Source organism: Rhagoletis pomonella, unplaced genomic scaffold (assembly GCF_013731165.1).
Source record: "Rhagoletis pomonella isolate Grant_MI unplaced genomic scaffold, Rhpom_1.0 Rhpom_scaffold_00004, whole genome shotgun sequence".
NCBI lineage: Eukaryota > Metazoa > Arthropoda > Insecta > Diptera > Tephritidae > Rhagoletis > Rhagoletis pomonella.
Window position 1 is genome coordinate 18555410 of NW_023458558.1, and position 23938 is coordinate 18579347.

At 32.3% G+C, this 23938-nt stretch overlaps 1 protein-coding gene across 7 annotated transcripts in view; it reads right to left on the reverse strand.

Moving 5' to 3' along the window:
- Positions 1 to 23938, reverse strand: part of LOC118737160 (elongation of very long chain fatty acids protein AAEL008004) — a 157768-nt gene that overhangs the window by 2845 nt on the left and 130985 nt on the right. For 5 of the 7 annotated variants that reach the window (XM_036467493.1, XM_036467492.1, XM_036467490.1 and 2 more), the window contains 7 exons: positions 18296 to 18378; positions 14256 to 14363; positions 9277 to 9360; positions 7206 to 7262; positions 6187 to 6292; positions 5858 to 5994; positions 5612 to 5767 (listed from right to left, as the gene is read on the reverse strand). In XM_036467493.1, the coding sequence (XP_036323386.1) occupies positions 5612 to 5767; positions 5858 to 5994; positions 6187 to 6292; positions 7206 to 7262; positions 9277 to 9360; positions 14256 to 14363; positions 18296 to 18378 (731 nt within the window). Of the gene's footprint in view, positions 1 to 5611; positions 5768 to 5857; positions 5995 to 6186; positions 6293 to 7205; positions 7263 to 9276; positions 9361 to 13315; positions 13397 to 14255; positions 14364 to 18295; positions 18379 to 23938 lie in introns of all 7 variants that reach the window. The other 2 variants (XM_036467495.1, XM_036467496.1) reach the window with 2 other exon arrangements.

The following is a 23938-nucleotide window of genomic DNA, read 5'->3' on the forward strand; positions in this document are numbered from 1 at the left end:
CAGCAGTCGATATGTACATGTTTTAACAGAGCAATGAGAGAGAGAGAGAGATATAGCGACAGCTGGTGGGTCATAGTATCGTATTAAATTTAGCCAGAATTTGGTGCACCATTGCGTAAAACCCTGCAATGAGCGATGAAGCGCAATGGATATGGTAAGCTAAGAGCGAAAAGTCTGCAAAGCCGCATAACTAATATATACATATATAGTGGTAATAATGACTCTTTTCTTTTGTGTCTTTATTTTTTGTATGTCATAGGTATTATTACGCTAAACTCATCTATTAAAACACAAAAACCATTATTGGCATTTATTGTTGCACCCAAAGGTGAAGCTAGCGCTTTGGGAATAGTGTTTGGAAACTGCTAAATATGTAAGTGTTGAATCATAGCAGCGTAGAGCAACCGAAAAGCCCACGAACCGCAAGAAAAAAAACAAAACCGGAAAAAGACACAAACTTAGTAAATAGCACACCATGAAATTCATTGTTGGGTTATGTAATAATTGAAACTTTCACTTGCATCACCGGTGCCGGCAAGCAGTAAACGGCAGCCGCCAAGCATCAACACCACCATCACCAACATCATCGCCTCCATCACGGCCTGAGCTAGGCAATGTTGACAGCGCACAAACAAATACAACTGAGTTTTTTTTTTGTAATTTTTTATTTATTTTGTGCTTGTTTTTTGTTTTATTAGGTGTTGCTGCTACGATGTTCGTTTTTGTTTTATGCATTTTTCTCCATGTAAGCAATTTTCGGCCTAGTTACCTACTTCCTTCAATTGACATTCACATTTGCAACACCCTGCTGTGGCTCTTCGTGTCAGTTGGCGTGAACACATACACATTTTTACTTAAGCTAGCCGATAATTTTATGATTACTAATTTACTAAGTATGTACTTGCGTTGCAGCGGTAGTTTTCATTTAAAAAATAGGGCCTACATTATGAGATTGTTAATGAAATTCGCTGACCAATAAAATATGCAACAGTTGGTCGTTACTCTGCTGGGCGCCTTTGGCTTACTTATTAACCCAAATGCATGAAGGTGCCATGGCAGTGAAGCTAAATAAATACATATACGATCAATCGATAAAATGCCGAAAAGTCTTTTACATTTTGCCCAAAAGGGATGGATATGTTCTTCAGCTGTGTACAGATTCGTGCATAGGAGTTCGAGGTTCGTTAACATACATATGTATGTCGTAACGCTACGAACGTTTTCGGTCTAGTGAATTAAGTCTTGTCATTCGAGCTTCTTGGCGGAATCTAAGTTTAGGCTTGATTTTATTCAAAGAATGAAAAAATGTAAGTATGTGTGTATGTATAAATATATTTGAAATTCGAATTATGCCGAATTTCCACTAGGCATTGAAATGACAAAAAATATAAGCCATTTAAAAAAATGCTATGTGGAAATAAACTTAATGACACTCTTTTTAACGTAATGACACGAATATTTTTTAATGCCCAACTTTGTCATTTGTCATTTTTGCCATTTAATGCCTAGTGGAAATCCAGCATTATATTCGTACATCAAAAATTTTTAATCAAATTCACAACACCGTTTTAAAACCTATTTCCATCAAAGGATCAACTGCAGTTAAGAGCTCATATAAGTTCCAAGAATTTAAACGTAGGGTGATCGGCAAGGTTTATTTCTTAAGTTTATATCGCTTAATTTTCTTTTGCTTGTACTTTATATTTGCAATCGTCTGCTTCGAATTCTAATCGGCTTTTTACAATAGGCCTACACTGCAGTTAAGACTTGGTGAAAATGACCTATTATGGGCGCTTTCAGAAACATTCAAAAGAAAATGTAAAATTGACGAGCTGAAGACAATTTGAATAGATGGTACAAATATTAAATATATATATTAAAAAAAAATATTAAATTTTCTAGTCAGTCCGCAAGATTAAACACTGCTCTAGAAACTGCAAAGAGGGCGGTAAATTCAAGAAAGGCATAAAAAAGTCCCCAAATATACTGAGATGAATCTATTCGAAGCAGTCATCTGATTTGATAGAACCACACAACTGGAGGCGCTCTAGGCGCATGCGTAACTAGACCCATTAGAACGTTCTATTAGATCTCTTCTCTTTTCATGTTCATATCTACACACTGGAAAACTGGAGAGCTTTTGTAGGGATGACTGGTACCAAAAACAGGACGAAAGGGTTTATGAGTCCGCAGGAAGAACAATATTATGGTAAATAATGGTATGAATACCTTGCATTCCAAAGTTAAGTTTAACAAAAAATTTTAAAACAGAACTTACTTAGTAACAAAAACAAATCTATAAATATTCCAAAAAATATAAATTTTGAGTTGAGTATGCAAAAATTACCTCAACCTCCCTCGTCTTCTATGTTGTGTAAAAATTTCATGACTGTATTGATTACCCGTATCTCACTCGAACAAAATATTTATTAATTTTTACTATGGGAGTATATCGATGGCTGAGGTCAGAATTGGACTGAAAAACGCCCTACATCATTATTTTTCTTTTATTTTTTCTTTCACTTTTTATGTTTCTTTTCTTTTTATTTATTTTTTCTTTTTAATTTTTTTATCTGTTTCTTTTTCTTCTTATTTTTCATTTTCTCTTTCCTTTTTTATTATTGTTTTTCATTTTAATTTTTTTGATCTCTTTTATATTTTTTTTTTTTTGGTTTTCCTCTTTCCCTTTAATTTTTTATCTCCTTCCTTTTTATCTCTTTCCTTAATTTGGCATTTTTGGAGTGGCCTTGCTTTCGTTCATAACTAATATTTTCTTTGTGCTGATTTTAATGAACTATATATCGTCACTTGAAATGCAAAAAGACGTAACAACATCGCAACTGTAATGGAAATAGTCGTTACTGATATTTTTATGTTTTTTTTTTGTTTTTTATAAAAGGATGTGGGTAGTTGTAAATTACAACTTGTAGTTCGATGAAATCCATCATATAAATCAAAAGGTGAATTTTGAATTTTTTATTAGTTATGACCTTTTGTATTTCAACGATGATGTTTGTTATGTCTTTTTGCATTTCAGGTGATATATTTTGTCCTTGTTTTTTTGTTTTCTGTTGCCTCTCCTACAAAGAGATTTCAATTCGTTTAGGCAAATGCATTTGCTTTCTACCCAGAGCCGCATTTCTCTTTAATACGCAGTTATTCTTCATATCCCTCATTATATAAAATTGTTTGACCCTTTTTTTAATTGCTATTTTGATAGCTTTTCAGGTATTACCTGTTCCAGTATTTATTTTTCTCTGAAGCAAATATTGCGATTATTTGCATTGCCGAAAATGGAAAAGCTAACCATAATAATCTCATCTTAAACACTCCTTTGTTTTCTCTTTTACTGAATTTGTTTATTGCTTTTGGTGAATCACAATTTCAAAATGCTATCGTCAGCCTTATGAGAAAAATGACGCGACCACTTTTTACATGAAGCAAAATCAGCACTCATTGCTGCTATGAACATTTTTTTTTTCACAACAAAGGCGGCACTTTTTGCTTTGATCATGAGCTTTAAATTAATGCTTAAATAAAAATTATGTAAACAGTTGCTGCAAAAAAATCATCTCGTGGATTTCATTACAGTGTTTGTTCGGGGGGAAAAAAAACGTAAGGTCAAATTAAGACATTATGGCTGGGGACTTAATTTTGGTAATGGTGCACTCAAATTAACGAACTTACATTGACTACTTCTTATTCAGTTGGTGCCGAAAGTTTACTCTTAAAAAATGGGTTTATTTTAAAAAGTGTAATGTAGCTGGCAAAATCTCTGAAATTTCTATCATTGATTAGGAATGGAATTGGTGGTACATGTGTACATAGCACATATTTCGCAGGTTCCCAGTAATTCATATTCAGCAATTGATATTTCTTATTATCAAATCTAGTTTGAGGTTCTGGTGACCCTTTTATTGACCGATCTATAAATAATGGACAATTGCGTCCGTTTCAAAAGAATTTAAGCCACCACAAGCCGCTAAAGTGGAAGAGTTTCTAAATCCACAAACATAGCCTCTACTCTACGACAGGAAAGACTCCGTTTCTCGAGCATATGTATTTACTTTTACGATGTTCAGGGTCGCACGAATGAAATTGTCGTCCTAATCCGAGGTAGGTTTGAAGACCCCATCTCACACATCCTAAGGTGCAGTAAAAATGATTTGAACTTAAATTCTAGTGTAATTATATTCTCCAGGAAAAAGATAATTGACAAACTGCTAGAGCCATTTATTTATGGAGCAAAGGTACGCTACTTCAAAGAACGCCATATATTACTTTTCCTTGATGGAAATCTTTCATAATAACCGGCCAAATAAAGCTACTCAAAAAGCTAGATTGGTACCGGCCGGAAACTAATGTGGAGAAACTGAGCCAGTGAGTCAAATTGACAAGCTGTATGAGTGAAAAAATTTCAAAACGCATTCTATACCCCGTCTCGTAAAAGACAACAGAAATGAACTCCACGCTGGCCATAATGCCGGAGCTCCACTAAGCATTAAATGACAAAAATTTTAGTGAGAAAGTTGGTCATTAAAAAGTATATGTACAAAATATTCTTTAAGTTCGTTTACATATGGCATTAAAGATACAAATTTTTTTGTCATTCATTCATCATTTCAATGACTAGTGGAAATCCGGCATGAATTTTTGATTGATGTGAATTTAAACATTTTATTGAAGTTTAATTAGATTTACAAGTAAAATTTAAATGTATGTATAATTGTGAATCCCGAAGAAAAAATTACAATAGTATTTTGTAATACCCAAAATTTGTAAGTAAAATTTTTGTCATTTAATGCCGGCTGGAAACCCGAAATAAGTGGTATTCAGAGTGTCCATTAGATTATAACTACATAGTAATTTTTTGTATACAGTGACTAAAAATTCAGACTTCTCAAGAAAGTGTTCACCTTGGGTGCATTTAGACGTTTTTCATCAGGCTAAAGTGGAAAATCAAAGCAATAAAAGTAGAAGTATAACTTGTGATATTGCTCGCTGAACACTGTGTCCACATCGCTTGCTTCTTATTTTGCTAACACTTCGTTTGAGGCTCGTACGTCGTTTGAGGAACGTGGTGCCACTCGAAGATGTCTTCAGCGTGAATGTGCCGGAACGAGTATTTTTGGAGCGTGAATGATGCTGCTGCTGGCATTTTATATTTTAATTACGATTTCAGTTACGTTGTATACATATGTGAATTAAGGATAAACAACTAAATTAACAAAGTCAAATCCACAGAAACGAAACTATTTTTTAATTGTTTTGTATTTTTTTTACTCAGAATTAAGTACTTGGTGGGGCTGGGGGGTGGTGGTATACTTAACAGGAGCTACATTACTATTTCTCACTTTAAGCACCAAACAGTTAGTGTACAACAATTAAAAATACAATTACTAAAATATCTGTGCATTTGTATTGTGAGTGTAAGCTGTGCAGTGCTACCAAAAAAAATAAGAAAAGAAAAACAAAAGCCAATAAGATACTAAATACACATGACTAAATCTATTTATGGGTATAAAATGTATCATTGATAATGCGGCACGTAAAATGCTTCTTGTAGCAAGCTGAGAGTACAGAGTAGTATGCCTTTGGGGCGTTCACTTACCGTGCGACGTCCCTTGTAGGCGTTCTTGTAGAATTCATTGAACAGGAAGAAGAACATCACCGCATGCATGCCGATCCACCAAACGAACGCCTTTGGATAATTGCAGTCGATGAAGAGCAATTGGAAGGCGTGCACCATGATCAGCACAAATTGTACCTGAATAAAGAGAGTCGAAGAAAGAGATGACCAATTAATATGTATTTCTTTTTAAATAGATTCAATGCGCGAATGTCATTATCCATTTACCATCTGCAGAGTGGTCAGATATTTCTTCCACCACAAATATTTCTGGTATTGTGGACCCATGGCTGAAAACATGTAATACGTGTACATAATGATGTGCACGAATGTGTTGAGCAGGCCGAAGAAAGTGCTGTGACCACCTGTTTGGAGAATGAAAGCGTATATGTAGGTGCGTGAGACAGAGAAAATTTCATAAGACATAGCAAGCAAGAAGTGATGTAAGCACGCTTTCGAGGTCAATTTGAATGTCGCGTTATTCATTTTTCAGTACGTAAATAGTTATGTATACATATGTACGTCAGTACGTGAGGTTTGTATGTTTGTAAACGCACCTGGTGTGAACTTGACACCAAACCAGACGGACATCGGCATGCAGCCGTGATGTATGACATGCAGCGTTGTGACTTGGCTCGTCTTCTTGCGTAGCACAAAGAAGATCTGTAAAAAGGTAGAAAAAAAATGAGAAAGCCATATCAAAATAGTGCAAACAAATATTTAATGTTTCTGTATGAAGATTAGGGCGGGTCGATTTGTATGGGAAATTTTTCCGACTATGCGCGTACAGCACAGAAGGATTTTACGTGAAATTCTAAGCCAATTCGGCCAAGAAACTATGGGTCTAAAATCAATTTGGTGTTTACCAAATTGCGAAAAAAGGTTTCTTAGCATTTTGTTACATGCTATAAGAAGTTTTTTTGTATGGGGAATCCATTTATGCACTTTTATTTTTCTTAAAATCCCCACCAGAGGGCGCAACAGTGACAATTTTTACATTTTCTTCGAAACCTATTTTCGCAAATTGGCAAAATCCTAATTAATTTTAGACCCATGGTTTCTTCGAAAAATTTGCTTAGACTTATACGTAGAAACCTCCTAGGTTATACGCACATAGTCAAACAAAAAAATGATCCGCCCTAATAAACATATTTGCAAATATACTTATGCTTATATGCATTTTAAAGCCTAATTTTTTTTTTTTTAAGGTATTTAAGTGTGTTAGGGCAGTCATTCGCGTATTTAGTCGATCCGTCATCCGCCTCCAAATTTGGTTTGGTGGGACTATGAGATCCATTTTTAAGCTAAACATGTACATATATAAAACGGACGTTTCAGAGAAAATTGCGAAGCCGCTCATCACAATACAGTTCGAAATTAAACCATGGACTTCTTAACCAGACTCCATGAATGACATTTTTAACTAATATCGTATGTTGGTAACAATATTATTACATAATTGGTAGTTTCAGAACAAAAGATTTTAAAAGCAAATAAGAAGTTGTCCCGATACGAATGGTGAATCGACGGATTTAAATTAAATTTAAAAATGCATATGCTTTTTGACCGAACTTACCGTATCCAAGAACTCGGTGAATTTGGAAAAGTAGTACCACCAACACGCGTGTACCATCTATGCGGTATGCATTCCAAGTTCGTAAGTTGATTTTTGGTTTTCGTTTTTGTGTATTTTGATTTTTGTAGTATTGAATAAAAATAAAAATATATTAGTGCACAGCTGAAATTCAATTTTATGCTACAAAAATTCAGTTCAGTTTCTAACTATTTATCATCAATTCGCTAGCTAAGAGTGAAAATTTGTTAAGTCCAGTTTTGTTTTATAATTTTATAGGGGAGATGAACAACTTGCCAAACTCATTTAGTTAAAATATTTATTTTGTAAAAAATTAAATTTTTGCTTATTCAAAGCAAAATCCAAACCATACAAATTGCATAAGTGATATAATTCATGCAAATTTTTATATTTATTTGAATTTATGGAATTTTCAGTGCTTTCTTTGGAATTGCCAAATTTTTGTTTAACTGCATAGAAATGGGTAGAAATAAAATTCGTACATAAGTAATTAAGTTTTTTGTTGAAATAATTTATTTAAAATTTTTTTCTTGCTTCGTGCAACAAAATGCAAGTTTTCCTAAAGAGTGGGCTGGAGAAACTTTTCACTCTAAGCTAGCGATTGAATGATAGGAATTATTAAAATATAAAGGTTTTCAAAAGGTCAACGTAACAATAGGATGCAAACAAAATGCATATGTCATTCCAATTAAAAAAAAAGATTTTAAAATTTTTTAATTTTCGTATTATAAAATAATCATTTAACTTGAATAACCGTGTTTTTGGTAATAAATCTTTTCTGGGGTATATATAAATATATTACTAAATATGTAGGGTACTGCGGCTCTCTCGAAGTTGTTTTTTTAGTGTGGGAAAATCCAGATACCCATTAATTCGTTTTAGCAAGTTTATTTATTTAACAAAGCAGTGTAAATATTCTGGTGATTTAAAAAGTGCATGTAATGCATGTCATGACTTTTAAAAACAAATTAATATTACTTATAAATCATAGGTTCCCAACAAATAAACAAAACAAAAAAACAGCAATGTTAACACTCAATATGTCTGAAAATATTTACAGTTGAGTGCACTTAAATCAAAAGTTATTAAAATAATCAATATGGTAGCACAGTTTTAGTTGAAAGCGTTGAAAGAGAAGAGCTTTTACGTTTCTTCGTTATTACTTCTAACATAGTTGTCGCGAAAATTTTACGATTAATGCTGAATTTCCACTAGGCATTAAATGACAAAATTTTGAAAGAAAATGTTGCGTATTAAAAATACCCGTGCCATTATGTTCGTAAAAATAGTAATTTTGTCTGTTCCAACTTGGCATTTTTTTTAAATGGCAAACATCTTTCGTCATTATAATGCCTAGTGGAAATTCGTAATTACTATCTGAGCTTTCAACAAAATTAAATTTTTAGAATCTCAACACGTATTTCCACTAGGCTTTAAATAACTCTCATAAAACTACTTTTTTTTTGAAAATGAATTTGTGTTGTCATTTTAATATTTTATGGAAATCTCCGAGCAAGCAGTTATATGGAAAATCAGTTTTTCTTTCAATCACGACACAAAATGTATGGAAGTACCGCTGGATAGAGATATTTGCCTTGTTGTTAATTTTAACTTCCAAATGCTTTCAACATTTTATGCTTAAAAAAGAAAAAGTAAAACAAAACAAAAAAAAATTTATAAAATTATAATGATGATAATGAGTAAAAAAAATTTGAAAAAAAAAATCTAAATTTAACTAAAGCAAATATGTATTAGTTACTCATTTGATTAAAAGTATATTAAAATTAGTATAAGAAGTTAGTAAATACAAACTAAGCTGCTTTTGAAACTAAAAAGTTTCCCATAACAAACTTAAGTTAGTGTTAATCAATTTTTGGGTAATCGGGATGCTTTGGTTGTGTTGAAAAGGTGCATACAACTTTCACAAGATTTTTGTATTTTTGATTTCTTAACGTTTCTGGGATGCAAACTTATAATAAAATAATTATAAGAAAAAAAATTAATTAAAAAATTACTTTGCGAACGTTCGTTGAAAAACGTTCAATACACATACCCTTAATGTTCTAGGGTTATTACTATAATCGACTGGCTGACATCGGAAGTTATAATGCCCCGTTAGCCAACCGGAAAAGGCTATCTGTAATGGTAGAGAAAGATTTTTTTTTCGATATGTTCATATTCTTCTATATTCAATTAGGTTTTCAATGAATTTGTGCTCTTTTTTTTATAAGAGTCGTTGTTCCAAATATATATCCCCACGCATACATACACACATATGTATGTATTTACGTATGCGCTGGAAAGCATGCATGTATGTATGTATTTCGAGAACTTGCGAAAGTTTTAATTTTGAAAAAAATTTTACCAAAACAAACTGAAACTTTCTCTTCACAAACTTCTATAAAATACGTATTTACAAAGGAAAAAATGGTAACAAGGTAGGGTAGAGGGGAGATTTTTGGAAGCGTAAGGATTTGGTTAGTGATAGATTAAGACAAGCTGTCGCATCTACTTACTCTTTAGTAAAAACATACATATGTTGGTAAACTTATTTATATGAAAAATGCATAAAATTAAATTAAATTATTAATATGGCAGATTAACAAATTATAAAAAAGAATACTTACATTGAGTCAGCTTTACCATAAAATAGTGTTAGGATTAAAAAGCAATTGAAGGCGATGGTGATGACACAGCTTTAAGCTAACAAGATAAGTAAGTTTAAAACTACATAGTTTTTCCTATAAAGAGCGAGGCTAGACGTAAATATTTGCCGTAAAAGATAGAGTGAACGGCCGAAAATTGTATTAGAAAATAGGCGACTTCCGCAAAGTTTCAAGGCGCCTATAAGGAAAAACTAGTGTCATTATATAATCATTGTATTCAACCCCCAAAAAATTTCGTGTAAAAATGAACTTTCGAAAAAATTAATACTTTGCTGGCTATCTCCAACCACAAAAATTTTGGTTGTTGGTTGTTGGTTCCCTTTATTGTAGATATTCAACTGAGGAATTCAAATTTGTGGCCAAACGTTGCCTAAAAAATTTTTTAGATGGTCAGTGCATCTAAACTTTCAACTTTTTAATCAGATTTTTCAGAATTTTTTTTTTGCGAGAGCAATTTAAGTGAAAAATGATTTTGATTTTTTGAATTTTATATGGAAACTTACAGAAAATAAAAAAATCATTTTCCATGTAAATTGCCTGACTTTATTTTATTTAGAACTATGGTCCTTTGTTTCCGGGTGATCCTTACAAAGTCAAAAAAAAAAAATAAAAAATGTATAGATTTATGTATAGCTGGTTTTCACTCAAATTTTTTTTTATTTGAATGTCAAATGATCTGCCACGAAAGGTTTGGTTAAAAAAGGAATTAAAATTTTCTGTGCTAATGCTAAAAAATAATAATAATGAGTAGTGAACTAAACAAATATGAATAAATAAATATTTAGTTATTATAACTAGTGCCTATGTACATACACAACTTTATGTATTTAATACAAAATTTATAACTCGAAATGAGTGAAAGTGAAATTTGTTACACATTTAACAAATTTTCTACAAACAAATATAAACGCATGATTGTTTAACACACTTTATTAAAATGTAAATATTAAAAAATACCATATAATATTTAAGCAACTTCTACGATGGAAATGGTTATGAAAATTCATCAAATGCATACATAAATACATATGTATGTATGTATGTATGAAGCATAGAAATTTAAGCAGCATCGAGAAACTTGAACTGAAATTTGCAAATCCCTGCTAATTTGGTGGAAGAATGTCAAAATGTAAAAAAGAAAAACAACTACAACTAATTTAGAAATTTTAGCCATGATTTGAAAAACGTAACCGACAATTTAAGAAAAATTAATTTTGACTTTGCCCAAAGAGTTACTATTTTTTAGCGACTGTAGCTAAGCAAATTCGAAATGATAATGTAACATAAGTGTGAAGATTTTAGGCAATTCAAAAGAAGAGCTGGCAAAAATATCGTTAGCCTAAAGGTCCTGTTACCTAACATTTTTGTTTTTTTACAGAGTAGTTGTAAAACTTTATAAAAACCAAGGATATTCAGTTGGGAGTTTTATTAAAGCACTGGTTTTTAATAACCACTGAAACTATATTAATCATGTAGAAGTTGATTTTCAATAATTTTTGGCTGTTGCTGAGTAATTTACTCCCTTTTGTATCAAGCGGATCGTCTAAAGAAAATGAGTTAAGAGTCTTTCTATTTTTGTATATTGTATCTACGAATGTGCTTTTCAAGTGAAATTTTTAATCAGGAAAATATGTACATACATTTCGGTCAATCCATTGGCAAATGAATCACTGCTTGCAATCGATCATTTTTAATTAGGTTGAATTTTGGTTAAAACGTTTCTTTTAATGTAATAAAGTTCTACAAAAAGAAACAAAATATTTTTTTTTTGAAAATCTTAAAAACTGTTGTATGTAGTTGCAAAAATGGTTCTGATGTAATTATAAAAGTTGATATTTAGGGCAAGGAAAAATAAAAAAAATTAAAAGAATTTTGAATTAAAAAAAATTTAAAAATTTTTTTTTTTTTTTAAAAACTGTAGTTCCTTTTTCTTATAATATACCCTTAATTTATTTTCAAAGATCCTGATAATTTCAAGAAGGTGTTTTCAAATATCTATTTTTTCGAAAGCTAAATAAATTTATGGTAAATAATTTTTATTATAATTTAAAAAGCTTTTTCTTTTAAAGTTTGCAACAAATTTCGGTTTTTCAAAGTACAAAAATTCACATCTTAAAAAAAACATATTCTTGGAATTTTCAGGATATTTTAAGATTTAAATTTAGACAAAATTTTACATGTATAAGGTATTGCTTTTAAAAAAACCTGTATGTTTTATTTTCAAAATTTTTTAAATTATTATTTTTTATATAGTCCCAAATAAAACTAGTCCAGGTTCATTTTTATAACTAAAATAGTTTTTAAGATACTGAAAAAATAATCTTGCGAAATCCGGGAAATTATGAGTTTTTTATCTTTCGAAAAAAGTATATTTTTTCCTTGGGCAGAACTTCATTATATGATAAAAGAAAAGTTCTGACAAAAAATGTATCCTATTCAAAAATAGTAGATGCCGAACCATTGGTCGATTTGACATGGATTTACTCATATGCACATATTAAAAAGTAAAAAAAAAAAATCCTATGGATAGTTATATTGATTATGAACAGTAGGTATGTCGTGAGGTTGTAAATTGTAAAGAAAAGAATGACTAAAAATAAAACTAGCGAAATGAGAAATAGTTTTGATATCAGCGGCGGTCTAAGCTTTTCTTAATGACTTCTTTTCTTTTTTGCAGCATGGTTAATACGTAAGCAATTGAAGATCAGCATTGTTTCTCCGAAGCGCGAATGGCTTTTCAGAATGATGCAAGCGAGTAACTGATGCAGTACGAAGCGCAGCTGGTAGATGATTTTGACATAAATGAGTTCGGCTAACTACTTTTAAAGCGTGTACACATAGAGTTCGTTACCTAAACGTGAAAAGGTGTCAAGTCCAATTTTTGAAATTATCATTATCTGTCATTTGCAGCAAAAATAAATTTTGAAAAAAAATTGGACTTGGCACCTTTTCACCTTTAGGCAGCGAGTTGTGTATTTGTAAAATTATGTATGTATGTATGTATGTGTGTATGTGTTATGTTGCTACTATTGGATTTTACTTTATGAATTCGATATCAGTGTGAGAATGTGTTTAATTGCATTTATGTGCAGCTACAAATGCGCGGTTTATTATTATTATTATTTTTTTTTTAACTAACTAATAGCTAAAATCGAGATTGACCGCAGTCTGAAAGAAGCTTGCTGTGCAAGAACTTCAACTTCGATAAGTGTAAGCATTTTTAAGTTGAGTTTGAATTTTTTTTTGTTTTTTTTTTTGTTGTTGTTTAGAATTTCCTCTCGTCCGCAATCGATTTTAATTAATTTAAATTTAATAATGTTTTTGCATATTCTTATATGAAACTGTCGTTGTTGTGTTTAAGTTTTTGCTTTTAGTATAAATTTTTGTCAGTTTATTGTTCATTTGAGCATTTGCTAAGACACTTACACGCTTCGTAGTGGGATCATCGCTATAATCCACTGGCTGACATCTAAAGCTGTAATGACCCCACCAGCCGCCCATTAAACACTAGAAAGTGCATTTCGCAAATAACAAAAAAGAGAAATATTTTGTTTTTGTTTTAAATAAAAAACTAAGCACTAGAAAATAGCAAAGGTAAATATATAAAGCTTCTGGTTGAAATTAATTAAAAAAGTTTCACAATTTATTCAAGGCAAATTACTGAAAATGAGAAAATATTTGCAATTAAATATTAATTTCATTGAAAATGTGAAAAAAGAGGATAGGAAGAGTGTTTTCAAAGTTTTTTTTTTCACTTCAAATCACGCAAAAAACGAAAACAGCAGGCGTATTGCTAGGAATTGTGGCGAGGATTACGGGTTAAGGGAGTGACTAGGATACAGGTAGGTAGCGGGAGGTGAGGAAGATGCAAACAAATACGTGTAGGTATTGTAGACAACACAATAAAAAAAGTTTTAATACTCAAATATAATATTTAGATATTTGTATGTACATACATATGTTTATTGCATGTGTGAATATGTGCGAGTTTGAAAGTGAATGCGTATGTATATGTACTTGTGTTACTAAGTAAGTAAATAGAAGTTACAAAGAAAAAAAAATTCGCATTTTCAGTTGGTTGCACACTTATGCACTTTTGTACGCAAATATGAGTATCCATAATCCTTCGCATGTCCTTGAAATGCATCGCAATCTCACTGACTGACTGAAGCTATCAATGACAGAGTAACAGAGCAACAAAGTGTCACAGTTCATCTCTCCGCTTCTAAGTTAGTTCGTTTGAGCGATACAATGAATGATTGATGGGTGGTTGGATGACTGATTTTTATTTTGTTTTTTTATATTTTGTCAGTTGTTCAGTTGATCCAGCACTGGCCAACAGGACCGAGACCAGCACGATACATACCTCATAAAATAGCCATGCACTAAATATCACTTGCACTGCATTGTAGAATACCAGTGTGTTTTGTAAGCGGAATGGTTTACGATTCTCCATTAATCGTGGCCCCAGCACCTGCATAAAGAGATAAGCAAGAACGTAGAATACTAAATAAAAGTTGCTTTATTTTTTAGTAATAAAATATGTTGATAATATACGAGATAACAGAAGATTGTAATCGGAAATTGAAAATGTAATAGAATTTTCAGCAGGTAATAAAGAGGAGAAAATTATATATGTACACTTGCGATCAGATAACTAACACAACGTTTTGATAGTTTGGATATGTTTCTTTTGTTTATTATTTTTTCATAAAAGTTTAGTTTATTATACAACAAAAACCATATAAAAATCTCGTTCAATTTTGGAAATTTTTTAACGCTCTTTTTTCCATACGAAGCATACTCAACAAGTTTTTTTTTTGCATATAAAAAAGTGCGTCAGAAAACATTCAGAAAAAAACTATTAAAACTTAAAATTTGCGCTTTGTTATACTAGAATTTATTGGGCTATTAAACTGTATACTCAAAATTCAGAAACTTTGCAAAGAAAACATTTGCTTGAGCAGTATTAAGTAATCCCGTTCAAACTTTTTTATGGAAAAAAAATTGGGAATATCTTTTACTTTGATACATCTAAGTAAGAACGTACGTAGCATATGAATTTCTAATTGAAGCAATAACCACCAAAGTCAAGATGCCGTAACAATGACCTATGGAGCCATCAAGATGACTGTGAAATCTCAGGGTCTTCTAACTCATATACATATGTATATCATCATAATCTCATCTAACCTTCCTACCTTTGAGTCGAAAACACAGACAAATTTTTCCTTAGAATTAATCGTAGAATTTGAATTTGATTTACACTTTTTTCGAAATTAAACTACTCCGCCCTATTGTAAACAATTAAAATTAATCGAATGAGTCCGATTCCTTCATACAAATAAAGTTGCTTCAAGTTTGACACCAATGAACTCTATGATGTCGTGACCCGTTTGTGGAAGCACGCATAGCTGGGTGTTCGTCTCAGCGGGGAGAAGGTTTATATCTACGCCAGAACATGAAAAGGGTTGCCATCTGATAAAACACTAAATTTAATGAGATTTGAAAATTCTGTTTGACAATATTTGAAAGAGGGTGGCCACCTGTTTGAAAAGTTATATGAAATACCAAAATATGAGTAATAAACAAAAGGGTAGTAAAAGATCTTTGATCTGAACACTTGCAAAAAAGTTAAATTATAATTTTTTAATTAGTTAAATAAATTATTACAATATGTGCATCAAGCAAAATCGGTTTTATAACGCTTCATTTCTAAACAATATGTAAGACGGTTGCCCACTGCTTAAAAGGTCAAATTCAACTTAATTAAAGGAATTAGGTAATTGAAATGGGTGCCACACGAAAGAGAGTTAAGGAGGTTGCAGGTTGAAAATATTTTAAAGAGGGATTAAGATGTGAGTGCCAAACGAAAGCTTAAGAAGAAATTTTAGTTTGAACAATTAGAATATTTGTGCGGTGTTTCAAGATGGTTGCCATCTGATTTTGAAAAGGCTCACTTCTAAACTGTATGTAGGAGCATTGCCATTTGTTTTAAAAGTCTAATTCAGCTTGAATTAAGATACTAAGTAAATTGAATGTATCACAATAGGGGTGTCAGGCGAAAGAAGTTCAGGGTGGTTTTATTTTGAAAATATTTTGAAGACGGTTAAAAGATGACGAAAACTGTGAAAATCGCTCATGTTTTTGGCTAAGTTTAAGATTTTGACTCGAATATGGGCAGGCTAAGGTTACAGATAAGTGTACTATCTCCCTTTACACTGGCGGGTCCAAAAAAGGCTGCGGTGTTGGGTCAGTACTATTGTGATGCTCACTTTATGCGGAAGGGAAAACACGCCAGCATATTCCAAGTCGAAGGTCCAGCTAATTAAGAGGCTTGCCGATACCAATATTTTTTACTCCCAGACAACGTCATCGGCCACCAGCTAAGCAGTTGTCATAAGTTTTTTAGAAAAGCAAAATATCGTTATTTGATTTGAAGGTTTTTTTTTATCAATTATTAAGGACAAAAATGTTTATTTTTGTAAGTACGTAAATGACTTTTTGCCAGAAAAACTGATCAAATTACTAGGTTCGATTTCTGGTCAACGCAAAATCCAAAAGCGATAGAAAGAGTTTTTTTCTATAGCACAGGTCATAGATAATATTCCAACATTTGCGAGGTTTCGCGGCATAAATACATAAGTGTAAAATGCGGTTTTAGCAACCGGTAATGGACAATCTATACATATAATAAAATTGTAACAGGCCGATGCCTGTACATTATAGATTTTAAAGAAAAATTAATATGTGGTCTTTATTAGGGCGACAGAAGGCAAATCAACAATTTTTCGAATTTTTTCTGTCTGTCTGTCTGTATGTTTGTACACGCATTACTCGAAAACTAATCCATACAATGGAATGCAGTTTTAATGGATGTATCGCTAGAGGTCTAGCTTAGTATATAGAAGGAAAACAAAATTAGAGAGTTGCCACCTGTTTGAAAATTGCAGTTTAAGTATATTGATTAGATAAAGTAAATATTGCAATATAGCTGTAAAAAGAGAGAGGTTTAAGAAGACTCACAGCCAAATAAGTTTTTGCTAAAGGTTGCCACCTTTGAAAATTTTAATTTAATTTAATTGATAAGACAAATTGAGTATTGTAATATGGGTATCAAATTGAAGAGGCTTAGGCAAGTTTACTGCCGAAAATATTTCTGAGGAGGGTTGCCATCTGTTTGAAAAATTGTATTCAATTAAATTGATCAAATAAATTAAATATTACAATACGGGTATCAAACAACGCAAAACTACGTTTAAAACGCTGTGAAGCACGCCGAGTATTTACTAGCCTGAAATAAAAATGTTTGTACATATGAGCCGTTCAGTGTACAAATTGATTAACTCCATCAACAAAAAATTGGGAGATGCAATCAAATAATGAAAATTATTTTTAACCGACATCAAAAAAAGGAGGAGGTTATCAAGTCGTCGGAATATTTTTGTTTTGTATGCCACTGCATAACTTTGGACCACATTAGCCGATTTCGATAATTCTTTTTTATCGGAAAGGTGGTACCTCAAGGCTAGTCCCATACTAATTTTGTTTAGATCCGATATAATAAATAATAATAAATAACGATAATCTTAAATTTTTATATGAGAATTGAAGTCGGTTTAGTTTTTTGCTTAAAAACTATTTGTTTAAAATTCCATTTATATTCTAAAAACAAATAAATAACGTTGTTATAAATATTATGTAATAAGTTATGCTTATACCAAGTGCTTTGACACGTAAATTTCAGATTTTTCAAAAAGTGAAGTTAGTCGGTGTGTGCACTGAACGGCTCATATGTGGGCCCTGAGTAGATATTTAGTAAGCTTAATAAAATAAACAACAGGCGAGACACTAGGCAGACAGGCGCTAGCTATATAGCCGCATGACGTCTAACGGAAACAGTTAAATTCATTGTCAGCTGCATTTGACATTTATAGTTGTAGCTAAATATTAGCGCGCGATTACCGCAATTAGCTGCATTCCACAGATATGTATGTATCTGACTTATAAAGTAACTAACAACTAGGTGTAATAAATACTTGAATATGTATGTACGTGTGTGTAGAAATGTACATATAAAAGTGTAAAGGAAAAGTTTTATAAATGTTGATAGCTCTTTCCAGTTGCAGTTAATTTACTACTGAAAAGATTAAAAAGGCTTAGACAGCAACAACTAAAGCTCGTTGTAAAAACAACTGCTGGGCATACATATGTATTTAAGATAAAATTTAATGCGGATTGTTTAAATACAAGTAAAATTAGTAGGCATATTGGCATGGATATGTATTTGTTGCCGTTGCCAACTATTCACAACAACATTCGCATCGCTATTCAACTTTTAAACAGTAACTAAGTAAGTACTAATATAAACTTAACTTCTCCTATAAGAGAAACAAACACACTTACCTTGACTAAATAGACATATGTGAGGCATACTGCTAGTGTTGGGAATGGTGATGACATCATCGGCCAATCCTTCGTCCTTGAATCTGGAATTACAAAAAAAAAAAAACAACAATTCGAATTAAGTTCAATGCGGATATTAATTAATGAGGAAATGCAATGATTTGTTTTAAGCTTTCTTTGTACTATATACATATGTATGTGCATGTATAGCCGGAATATATTTCTGGGCAAGTTTTGTTAAATATGATGTTTATGCAAAATTAACAGGAAGTGCGGAAAGTTTTATAAGCTCAAATTCGTAGAATATCTTCGAGTAGTTACATACATACATATGTATGTTATAAAATTGGGTAGATGTGGCATATTCAAGCATAGAACGGGAAGAGTTAGAGTTGTTATAATCCCCCATGAAATCAATTTACAACAATTCAAATTAAAATGTTAATTCTGTTGCATAAAATATTCCGCTATACATACGGTTACAATTGTACCCTAACTGCATTTAGAGCTAAGAAGACACAAGTCAGAGGGTTAAGATGGCAATGGATAGGTAGATTGCTTAGCAACAGAAATAGGTACAGAACAATGTTTTAGGCAAACCAAAGGCCATACATAAGTAACTAATAATAATAATAATAAAAATAATAATAACTGAATGGCGCTCCTATAACATGTTAGTGTTTAGCTGAGTTTCTCCTCCGATTTTTGGCGTGCACTTTGCTATTGTCACACAAAGAGGAGGGACCTACATTTTTATTTACAACCACTTTTTAATGGGATACCTCAGGGCGCTCCGTTTAAACAACGTTATTTTTTTTATCAAAAGGGTATCTGGGATGTGCCAATGTTATGGGTGGGACGTTTTAACTCAGCTTTGCTCTAACATTATTCGCCGGTTGCAACAGCAATATTAATGGAAAATACTTTCGTGAAATTGGCTGTAAGTAATTTCTCTTTAACCATTAAATTAGCAAGTTTTTAAACTGTCAACACTTGAAGTAAGATGTTAGTTTAATATGAAACTAATAAAGTGCAAAATTTAAGTATATAATTAACACAGAAAATTGGGTTTTTCCAAGAGTGACCGGTGGGACAACGATGACACACGCCTCTCTGAGTTGATGGATTCGCTTCCTAATTTTAGACTAACTACAAATATTTCATTCATAACGCCTTTCTCATGTTTAGTTAATAGAATCTTAAGCCAAATTTTATGCTTAGATGGCATTATTATGTTTGAAAATTGAAAGAAATAAATCCACTTTTATTTTATTATTTTTTAATAAAAGGTCCTTATATTCTCAATAAAAGGTCCTTATTAAAACAATGGGATGCTTATTTATTGGTAAGCTAAGTTTAAAAAGGCAAATTTTTATATGACGGTTGGCACATCTAATAAGCATTTCTTAGAACGCTGACAACTTCTAACCATAAATGGGTTTTTATAATAACTTTGGCCTATTTTAAAGCCTATAAATTCTACTTTCTTTTTGGATAATTATATTTTGAATTGTGGTCTTGAAAACACGGGACAACTTGGCAACTTGATGAGCGAATACTATATCAGAGATAGTCGTACTTCGGCTGCGTTCATAACAGTAAAATTGGTGAAAAATAAATTGATAACAATCGACTTCTAAAGAATTATTCTACCTGCTTTACTGTTGTCACAGATTTAAACCCAATCTATTTAGTTTATTTTTAAACCTATCGCCGTCTTCGCTGGAATGTTACATATGCTTGTTTCTATGCAGACGATGATCAATAAGCAACTGATGGGCAACTGGTGTCAATATTCTGGAGCCAAGCTATCACTTCAAATATGCAAGCTTCTTCATGTAAACATTTTTTCTGCTCTATTTCAGTTAAGATTAATAAGTGAAATGTTCAACAGCTAAAAATTTTCCGTTTAGTTTTGGATTGTAAGCAAAATTGTAATTCCCACTGTATTAAAAGGGTAACATTTAACAAAATGGAAAATTGCGTTAAGATCCAAAAAAAAGTACGGAAGCGCCCTCTGGCTGCCCACAAAAGAAAAAATTAATGCCAGAAGTGGATTCCTCGACCCCAAAAACCCCCAGATACACATTTTGGCTAGTTTTCAATACAGCTCTTTCAACAGGTGAGCCACTTTTTGAAAAAAAAAAACTGATAGAAAAAATCGCTGGCTCGAAATTCATTTTAGACCTATGGTTTCTTGGGCGAAATTGCTTGAAATTACCCAAATAACCATAATCGCGATGTCCCTTTGATGCAAAAAATTTGACCCGCTCTAATATATGTATATATATATTTTTATTAATTTTTTTTATGTATGTTACCGCATAACTTTGGACCACGTCAACCGATTTGGATAATTAGATAATTTTTGCAATAGAAAGGTAGTATCTCTGAGGTGGTCCCATACTAATTTGGTTTAGATCCGATCATTGGATCATGAAATATATGTATATACATATATATATAGTTTTTTAAGTCGGTTTTTTTTTTTGCTAAAAATTACTAGTTGTATACCAATTGTATGAATTGATAAAACTTTTAATGCGTTTTCGCATAAAATTTAAAATTTCTAATACTTCGTTAAATCATTAAACGCGCGATATGTTACCGCATAACTTTGGAAATTAACGGTACTCTTAAATTTTCATATGAGAATTGAAGTCGGGTTTGTTTTTTTGCTTAAAACTTACTTGTTTCTTTTTTGCAAATAAATTGTTTTTCTGTACTTTCACTACAGAGTTGGTAAGCTATGCCGAAATTTCATTTTTAATTTGTTTTAGTAATAACTTTGTTTTGATTACTCCATTTTAACAATTAAGTGCTTAAATGCGCAAGGAAGCATTTAAATACATTTTTTTTTGGGCTTTAATTAATTTCCGTGCATAAGTTAGTTATGTTGAATAAACGTAAATTTTTTAAATATATTTGTCAATAGCTAAACGAGTCGTTGACATCTCTCACAACATCTCGTATATATATTTTTAGCCTTCGGACTATGATTTTGGGGTGTTAATTCAAGTAACCTTGAATGGCGTTATAGCTTTATTTTTTGGCTCATATACACGCTCGCACAAACACATAACTCGGGGGGTTTTAAACACTTTTCTTTCTGCTTGGTATTCACCTTTATACTCGCATATGTTTATGTGGATTATTTCACTAAGCACAAAGCTCGAAAATCTTCACATGAACCTACTAATTAGGTAGTTTATAGTCTAGTCAGTGGGTAATAGATGGCACATTTATCTCATGAATATTAACAAACAATTGTAATGCGAGTACAACAAATGCAAATAAGTGCAAAAGTGTATATTACAAAACAGCTGTGCGCGTGTGAATTGGAAGTTGTAAATTTTGTGCAAAATATGAAACAAGTTCAAGTTTAGTTAAGTAGAGAATTGTACGTAAGTAGTACAAAGAAAGGAGGTAATCAATACCACACACATTCACATAGAATTCATATATTTGACCCAATTTTAAGAAAAATTACGGAACATTCTTTAGCGGGGCATTTGTTGGAGAGTTCGGATGCAATCACAGTTTAAACTACCGACTCGTGTGGCTGGATTTTGAACTCATTTGAATTGCCGGGCAGTGATGGCTGAGCGAGATTTAGCGACCATGTCAAGAAAGGTAAACAGGGGCACTCCTCAGGGAGGTATTATTCCATCCCCGTTGAAGTTGGCGCTTGTAATCAACAAGATCTTACTCAGGCTGAGAGGTAGGGTCCTGAACTAACAGCTTATGTCTGTGATCTAGCCTTTACCGTTTATGTTAAATGTATAAACTCGATCAGTGAAATTGTCGATAGGACGTTGAAAAACACGTATTTGGAGTGAGACTTAAGGTGACAAAAATCAACCGCACACGACGCTCATTTGGACACAGTAATCTACGTGAGATAACCGGTAATGTTGCTCCTAAAGGGGATACGGAAAGGATTCCGAACCAAACACCGTGCCTACAGTTCCTGTACGAGCGCGTTTAAAATGCGTGAGTGAGTTGGAGTTGCTATATTCTGTATCAGGTTTGTTGCGAATATATTATTCCGAAATAAAAGTCCTTTCCGGATAATACAGAAACCGCCTGTCCAAATTAAACCAATTTAGTACCATATGAAAGAGGACTGAAATAGCTTTTAAACAGAAATAATGAAAGACCTGAATTTATATTTTTTTATAATTCAATACTAAAGAAATTCATATACTTGACACAAGGTTTGTTCTATAGCAATTAATTTAGATTTTTTATTGAAATATTTATTTTCAATATGTGGCTTTCCTCGTTTAGACATTTAAGTTTTAAAGCTATTTAAGCCCTCTTTCATTTGATACCAAACTTGTTTAATTTGGATAAGCGGTTGGTTTGTTATCCGGAAAGGACTTTTATTTCGGAATAATATTCGCAACAACTCTGTTCTGTATGTAGCTCCTGAGCTATTAAAGCAGATCTACTAAAGCAGCTGACCGCAGCTCTAATCCGTCATGAATCATGGGTAAATATTTTCATCGACCCCCAAGTAGCCATTAAGGCAGTAACGGCCACAATGACAAATGACACAATGACACTTTGTGCTAAACAGTTCAGAAGTAGAACATAAAGAGATTAAAGGGAATGAGTGGCTGATATGCTAACCAAAATCGAGGTGAAATTGCCACTAGGAAGCATACCAAATGTCTACCTCTCCCACAACTACCTAAGGGCAGAATTATACATGGCAATGGCAGCAAGGACGATATCGCTGTGGGAAGCAAGCTGCAGGATAGCCAAGATAATGCTTTGATATTACTGTGAAAATACCACCAACTATATTTTAGCATTTCCAGGGCTGTACTTTAACATACTATGAATAAAAAATAAGCAACTGCTTTTTCTGAAAATTTTAGACTTTTTACTTAAATTTGTTTGAACAAATCGAGTAAGAGCTCTGAAATTTTAAGAAAAAGCAATTGCTCATTTTTTATTCACAAAGGCCCACAGTTGCTAAAACTCGCTAAAAAGTACGATTATGACTGAGGTTTAACCCTAGGCCTCTACTTGTTTGATATGTGAGATTGTAAGGCATAATAGTTAGTCTAACCTTACTACCACATCTAAACCAAAGCGTTGAGCGGAACGCCAAAAGTAGATATAACAGCAACAATGCAACAGTAGTTTCGTCATTTTCAGCAGTCAATTTCCCTTCCTAACGACCTGTCAATAATGTATGGGCCTGATAAATTTGTGACAACTAGACAACGCTGACGCATTAATTTAGGTATGGCTGTGAGCGATAGTGATGTGCTCAGTCGATACTTGTAAGTATTGATCGATACTCGGTAATGATTTAAAAAGTATCCAATACTTTCGATACTCGGTACCGAAATATTTAAGTCTCTAAAAAAGCGCACATAGTCCAAAAATATACAAAAAGTCGTTCAGGGGAGTCTGGCTTATCAGAAGCCGAATATAGGGGCAAAGAGAACTTTTGATATGGTTTCAAATGAAAAATGTATATGTACGTATGTCGGTCCATCACCATAATGCAGAAGCACTGTTACTTGTTTGAAAAATTTTTGTTCTAGGTGAATCGGACATATTATTTTTGTAGGCCTGAAAGGCTTCTTCATCTTTCAGAGTATTGTTCTCGAACCTTGGATCTAT